Source organism: Arachis duranensis, chromosome 2, assembly GCF_000817695.3.
Source record: "Arachis duranensis cultivar V14167 chromosome 2, aradu.V14167.gnm2.J7QH, whole genome shotgun sequence".
In the NCBI taxonomy this organism is placed as follows: domain Eukaryota; kingdom Viridiplantae; phylum Streptophyta; class Magnoliopsida; order Fabales; family Fabaceae; genus Arachis; species Arachis duranensis.
The window spans coordinates 2053157-2061238 of NC_029773.3; the positions used below are offsets into that span (position 1 = coordinate 2053157).

An 8082-nucleotide genomic window follows, 5' to 3' on the forward strand; every position below is an offset into this window, starting at 1 on the left:
CCAAAAAGGTTCGGAGCTAGGCCGAGCCATGAACACCCCTAACTTTTATGAGCTATTAAAGTGTTATTAAAAGAATTTATTTTTGTTTCTTTTAAATATTTAAATGTATAAAAATAATAATTTTTTTATGTGTATGTCAAATAATTTTATTATTCAATTAAGAAAAAATTTAAGATAAAGTATTAAAAATGTTTATTCAAATTATCAAAACTTAATGTTAATAACCTTAAAAAATAATATCAAAATATATTATTTTTAACTAATATAATAAAAATAGTATATTATTGTAAGTTTTTAACTAATAATTATAAATTTAAATTAAAATTTAATATAATATCTTAGATTGTCATTGCATTTTATATTTGACTGCTATTATATAAATTTCACGTTTGCTTTATTGTGCGCGTTAATTAAACTATATTTTATTATTTCATGTTATATGTTTTGAAATAATGTGATCGTACTATAAGAATGATATTAGTTTTCATAACTAATACGAATCTTCTTACTATTTTGTTTGTTATTTAATATTATTCATAAAAAATAATTATTTAAAGTAAAACACTACATAAAAAAAATAAAAAAAACTTTTAAATTTATCCATAATATTATTTTCCAAAAAATACATGCATGCATATAATGAATTCTCTATTTGTGTTAGTTAAAAGTTAAAACTGAATTGCAAGTCAAAATATACAGTATTATAGAAGTACTAAACCATATAAATTAAGACTAATTTTTTTCTTTATCTTCATCCCTTCTAAATTCCATAAATGATAAAATAATTTATTTTCAGTCAAAATTTTACTAAAAATACCTTTTTCTTCTTAGAAAATTGCTTGATTTTTTATTATCTATGTAAACATCTTTCAAAAAAATATATACAAAAAAAGTTATAATTATCCATATGATTACAAAAAATATATACTCCATCTTTCAATTTTTTTGACAGTGACATAAATAAACATCTTTATTTTATATTATCTGGTATTACCCATAAAATTATTAAAAGGTTATAATCATTTTTTTATAGTTATTAAAATGGAGTTTTTATTGATAATTTGTAATTAAATTTTTGGCATGTTTAATTATGAGTGGTTTTTCTTGTAATTTTTTGGAAACAAAAAAATAAGAGTATTTTAAATTGATTTAATAAATGGGAGAAAGATACAAAGAGATAAAAAAAAATTAATAAAAGTAAATGAAGATCTGGGAGAAGAGAATGAAATAAGCACGAAAATAATGTGGATGAAAAGTACAAAATTACTCTAATAACGTGATTATAAAATGAAAGAAATTGGTAAAAATAAATTTTAAGCTGAATAACTGAGATTAAATGAGAAAGTTAACTAATTAAAAAGGATAATATTAGAAAAAAATTTTGAACACTAAATTTATTTATTGTTATTATATATTATTATAGATATTACTAATAGTTTTACCTACGACTCAAACCGTTGGTAAAATAGTATCGACTTTTTTAAATAGATGATTTGTAATTAAAATTTTATAATTTAAAAACTTTTAGTTTGATCTTTATACTATTTTGATACTTTGTAAATAGATTATTGTGATAACAAAAACATTAAAATGAATAAAATATTTTTTTAAATTAAAAATACTCACACTTGAAAGTTAAATTTCTAAAACTGAGAGTTATTTTATTTCCAAAATATTTTTCTAACTCTTAACATTTATGACAGACAAAGACATAATTACAACGCGTATATTAAGTGACATGTTGGGTCGTTATAATGCGTTCCCAGTTCCCACATAGGAGGACACCTCTATAAATTAATAATAATATCACCAAACCTACGGATAAAAGAGAACCGTACTAGTACTGTATACTCAACTCTCTAGTCTCTACTGCAATTTCCATAAGTAAATAACCCATCATATCACTCAACCTTCAACCTTCACTTATTTCTCTTCTCTTCTAATTTCTAACACAAATTAAACCTCATTTCACACTTCATTGTTCCACATGGACGAAGCACTGAGGCGCCTCAACGGCATGCCACTCCTTTCCAAACCACCTCCCAACAACCCCAGAACCAAGCAGACCTTGCGAGACACCAGCACTGCCTCCACTGCCGGACCCATGAGGTACCGCGGCGTCAGGCGGAGGCCATGGGGCCGTTATGCCGCCGAGATAAGGGACCCTCAGTCCAAGGAGCGCCGTTGGCTGGGGACTTTCGACACTGCGGAGGAAGCCGCCTGCGCCTACGACTGCGCTGCCAGAGCCATGCGTGGCCATAAGGCAACCACCAACTTCGCGTACCATACTTTACCTTCTTACCCTTCTTCTATCACCATCACCAGCAACCATAACAATCTCCTCAACTGCCATAACCACCTCTTCACTCATAACCAGTTCAGCTTCCCTTATCATCATAACCAACTCTTCAACGGCCATAACCGCCACTTCGGAGTTTGGTCTGAACCTTTCTCTGCTTCAACCTTCCAGGAACAGCGAAACCTTGACTCCATCAACATGCTTCTCCACCGAGACTTGATAGGCTCTTCTTCCTCCGACAATTTATCCTACAACATGGGCAGTTTTGTCAATTCACATCCCGGCAATGTTCCTAATAATAACTACTCCCCACCTTGTTCTGACACAAGCAATCTCGGTTGTGGCGGTGGAAGCAAGATCGATAATACTAACAATAATGAAGCTGATGGTGGTGACGAAGAAGACTCAAAGGAGCAATTCTATGAAGGTTCAGGGTCATCAGGGTTGTTGGAAGAAATAGTTAAGGGTTTCTTGAAGAAAAAGCCAAAGCTCAACAAATGTGAGAGATTGTTAGGTACCAGGACCACTGCTTCAGACGGTTCTTGCCACTCATCATTTCCTCCTCCTCCTCCTCCTCCTCCTCCTCCTCCTACTCCTCTGCTTGTTTTCGGCGAGTCAAAGATAGACGAGGGTTTCGGCGTTCATTTGGATCAACAGGGTTTCCAATACATGCAGCAGCTTGGTGGTGGTTTCGATAATGATTTTAGCAATATGGTTATGCTGCCTAACATCCCTCTTCAAGAGACTAACAACCAAATCATGACGACCATGATGATGAATAATGATAATAATCAGCAGAACTAGAGTGCTCTATCGTAGAAAACCTTTTTCCGGATGCATAATTCTGAAATGACTTCGATTTATGGTGTGCTTGCATTGTGCATCAATTTGGTTATATATGTATTTGTGTTTCACTAGGATTGACCCTTATTATATCTTGGTTTCGTTTCTCTTTTGCTGCTTTTTTAGGGTTTCAAACTCATCGCTATGTAATGGATCTGCTGCTGGTGCCTCCTTGATTTGTGAAATCCGTCTGTCATGTCATCATATAGCAATAAATTTTCTTCTTCCAATACTAATATTTTTAATTGTTTGTCGCAGATTTTTATGGAGGTTTTTGAAAACCTCCGATCCGCATCATATATTATCAGTGCAAATTATAAATCCTCTGCTGATTAATGTATAATCAAAACTCCTAAACCAATCACCAAACAAACATTCATAATCTTAAACTACTTTGCAGTTTTCACAAATCAAACAAACGTTCAGATTTCTGTCACGGTCTAAACAAAAAAAAAAAAATAGTAAGAACTTACCTTATTTAGCATTCATTAATTGTCGCAACAATTAATGAATGTAACTGTTTTTTGCTGATTTTCTTTAATTACCAAATATTTTCGAAAAAAAAAATACTCCCCAACCAAACTTAACAAATTCAAATATAAACATTCTATCAAAGTAATTTTTAAGAAAATAATAATTTATATAAATAAATCAATAAAAAATTTTCAGTACAAAATTAAATTAAATAGTCTAAATTTGAACGCCTCCATTTCCAAGAGTATTCTTTCCACTTGTATGCTCAAAGAGAATAACAGATTCGTCATGTATGTGATCTATACGTTAAGTTAGTAATGTTTCTATTAATTGAAATCTGAATAAGATGCATTTAATTTAACTAAATGACCATCGTTAACTATAATTTTTTAATATAAACCTCTCAAAACAATTTAGAACATATAATTTCAAATATAATATTTTTTAATATTTCAAATGTAAGAGATATCACATCAAATCAATAGCACTTTTTCATCCAAATCTTTTTTAATCATATTTTTTTAATCATAAAATATTTTAAATATATTTTTCAATTTTAAAGTAAGTGAATATTAACAAATGCTTCAACATTTTAATATATTCGAGTAAAATCAAACATTCTGAAATAATATAAAACTTCATCAAATATATATATAGTTTCGTAAAATTTTTAAAGTATGAGTTTCACAAAGATAATTATTCAATTATAATAACTCAATTATTCTAATTAAATTAAAAATTTTTAACAATAATTTTATAAATATAATTAAAAGTTCATAATAGTATAAACAAATAAATTAACAATTATAAATATAAAGAGTATTCACAACTTAGTTTTAATTAAAGAGACTAAATCCGGAATACAAAAATTAAAGAATGAGAATGGTTGAAGTATAATGAAATGAACAGAATTTGGGATTGGACAGCAGCAACAACTTCAATTCTCACTTAAAAAAAGTCTATGGTCAATAATAACTAAAGTAATAACTAAAAAAAGTCTATGGTCAATAATAGTATAAAACTAAAATTTGAAGTAGTTGCAATTGATAGTAACTACATTTTTTTGTCTAAATTTTCAATCATGAATTAGCTTTCAACATCATTTAAGCATGTAATACAAGAATTTTATGAAATTAGTATGAGATCATATTTCTTATAAAGATAAAACATCAAAAAAAAAAACTTATCTTCATAAATAGTTAATTGAATTTAAAGCTTATAAATTAAAGACAAATATTTTATTCGCACATAACATATTTTTAATCACATCCATAATAATGCTATCTCTTTGAATATGTTTTGTTTTTTTTTCCTCCCCGGTAAAAAGATTCAGCATTAAGAACTTACTACAAAAAACAGGCGTATGGTCACGGTAAAAAACCATGACCATAGCTAGTAAAAAGGGTGATCATAAATCTATGATCACGATTTTGGACCTATGATCACGGTTTTTTACCGTGATCTATTCTCTCATGGCCATAGGTTTATGGTTACAGTTTTTTTATCTTTGGTCATGGTTTCAATTTTCAAAATCTGACACTTTAAGCCACGTTTTTTCACCGTGACCATACGTTAATCTATGGTCACACATAAAAACCGTGACCATAGTCTTATCTATGGTCACGGTTTTCACCATGACCATAACCTCAATGGTCACTCCTCCTTAAAACCGTGACCATAGCCTTATCTATGGCCGTGACCATAGCCTATATGGTCACCCCTCTCTAAAATGGTGCCAATAGCCTTATCTATGGTCACGGTTTTGGCCGTGACCATAGCCTCTATGGTCACCCCACCTAAAACCGTGACTATAGTCTTAGCTATGGTCATCACGGTTTTCACCATGACCATTGCCCCTATGGTTACAGTTTTTCACCGTGACTATAGCCTCTATGGTTATCTCACCTTAAAACCGTGACCATAGCCTTATCTATGGTCACAGTTTTTACCGTGGCCATAGCTTATCTATGGTCACCCTTCCTTAAAACTGTGACCATAGCCTTATCTATGGTCACCGTTTTCACCGTGACCATAGCTTATCTATGGTCACCCTATTTTTAAATGGTGACCATAGCCTATTTTATTTTATGAAATTTACTTTTTTTAAAAGCATAATCACATCCCAAAATGATGATAATCACAAAATAAATTTAAGAATAAGAAATTCAATAAATCTAAATCATAAAAATTTCATTAAAAACTAGATATTCATTACAACACTAATCAAAATAAGGTGTAATTTATCCATTATTACATGTAATATCGGGATAAAGTCTCTTATCAAAAAGTAAAGAACATTCGAAGTTGTTATAAACGGTGCCGTAGCAACAAGTCAACTCCTGTTGTCTTTACCAGTACAAAAAAATTATCCTGTACACAACAAAGCCAAACAAATTTCAAGAAAAGGTAAAGAACATTCGAGAGTAGAAAAATAAAATAATCAATTAACAAATACTAATCCTAAAAGAAACGAAAAGAAAAAGACAAAAGAAAAAAGCATTTCCTACATAGTTATCTCCATCAAGATAACTTAGAATCCAATTGCATGAAAGTAATTAAATTATCCCAACAGAAAAATAAAAAAGAAAGTTTGCATGAAGACTTTAATTTTTCTTCTCTTCTTAGTTGTACTTCAAATAATTAACACTAACACAACCAAATTCTATATAGTAGTCCTTGTTGTTTAATATGATTTCCATAAAATATAATAATCCGATGATAATAACTTTGTGTTGAACTATATATTAATTATTCAATTTAATTCTAAAAGAATGCAACATTAACTTTTACCTATTTTGACACTCATAAATTACTAAGAATAACTTAGAGTAATTTCAGTTATACATAAAAATTGATTAGAAGAAAGGAACGGACAGCATTAGTGCTACACTGCTACAATTTCACAAAAGACCTAAATTAAAACTAATTAAACTAATAACAATAAAATATAAGTTTTCTTGGACATTTCAACTTTCAGATCAGAACCCATTTCTTAGAAAAAGCCTTGATGCCTACAATATATGTAACAAAACAAACAAACAAAATTTGCAGTCAAAATCAGTCTCAATACCACACCAATTACATTTTTTTACAACCTCAAACAAAGCTAATTCCGCCAGTTAATCACTCATAACAACAAAACCAAGTTGATTTCTATCAATTAGTCACACAAAATATTCACAAATTATTTGCAGTTACTCACTAAACTTCATTGGCATTCATGAATTTAAATAGTTAATTTTAAAATAAATCCCCTACCTTAATTAACCGAAACTCTTAATTAACCGAAACTCGAAGAAATTTATAAATGCGACAAATTTCTTTTTTCCCTATCTCGCATCAGCAGTAACCTCACACAGAACCAGCAATAGCCACAACCCCCCCCAAAACAGCATCTACACAAATACTAGTTGTAACAGAAATTTAGAAGCAAAGTGGCGAAACTAAAATAAGAATATATCTGACTATGATTAGAACAAGAACATGACAGAAGAACAAGTTTGAAGCAGAACAAGGATGAGAGGGTTACAGTTTCAAAAATAGAGGAATCGGAACCAGAATAGCAACTCCGGTGTTCTTTTCCAGCATCAAGGGCAACGTTTGGTTCACCACCATCAGCGGCACACAGCTCAACGGCGGACTCCACCCGCGGTCACGGTGGCAGTGGCAGCAACAACGGCAACGACAACGGCTTCTCTGGCTCGCAGTTCCTTCTCTCCCTTCGCGAGCTTCCTCGGCGGCGACAGAAGCCCGGGCCACGGTGACGCGACGTGTTTCTAACGGCAATGATGTGTGTCTTGTGATGATGGCAGCGATGGCTCCACGGCGCCGGAACAGCGACAGGAATGGGTGACTCGACGGCCTCGACAGCAGTAAGGAGGCACGGCGGTTGGGTGACAGCGTTGCTTCCTCTTCTCTCTCGAATCTCTATCTCTCTTTCAGCCTTCCTCTCTTGCGCACGGCTCCACCGGAAGACGACGGCGGCATCAAGACACGGTGGCAGTGCGGCAGCAATTCCCCCTCTCTTCCCCATCATAGCCTCACTGTAGGATCTCTCTCTCCCTCTTCTTTTTTGCTTCTGATTTCTGTTTCTGTGTGTTGGCATGTTAAAAGAAAGGGAAAGCGGTGTGGCGGTGGAGTAGAGTAAATTAAAAATTAATTTTAATCCAAAACTAATATTTATAAAAGTATTATATTAATTATAAATTTATAAATTTATTTTTAAATAAATACTTTAATTCAATAACTAGAAATAATTAATTTAATTTCCTTTAAATTATAAAATAAAATTTTAAAATCTAATTATTCAAATTAAAGCAGATAAAATTCTCATTATATTTCGGTCACTAAAATTTTAAATCACTAATAAAAAGGTACTCAATTAATATAATAATTTCTGAAAATATATTATGGAATAAATAAAATAAATCATAAATAGTTTAGTTTTTAAAATTTGGGGTATTACA

General features: G+C 31.2%; 1 protein-coding gene across 1 annotated transcript; it reads left to right on the plus strand.

Annotated features, from left to right (window-relative positions):
* The first annotated feature begins 1987 nt into the window (after positions 1 to 1987).
* Positions 1988 to 3103, plus strand: LOC127744799 (ethylene-responsive transcription factor ESR2-like). Its single transcript, XM_052257216.1, has one exon. It carries the CDS (start codon positions 1988 to 1990, stop codon positions 3101 to 3103), a length of 1116 nt encoding a protein of 371 aa, XP_052113176.1.
* The last annotated feature ends 4979 nt before the right edge of the window (positions 3104 to 8082 follow it).

Excerpts from the sequence above, each read along its gene's own strand:
- LOC127744799 (XM_052257216.1), top strand. The coding sequence starts at position 1,988 with ATGGACGAAGCACTGAGGCGCCTCAACGGCATGCCACTCCTTTCCAAA.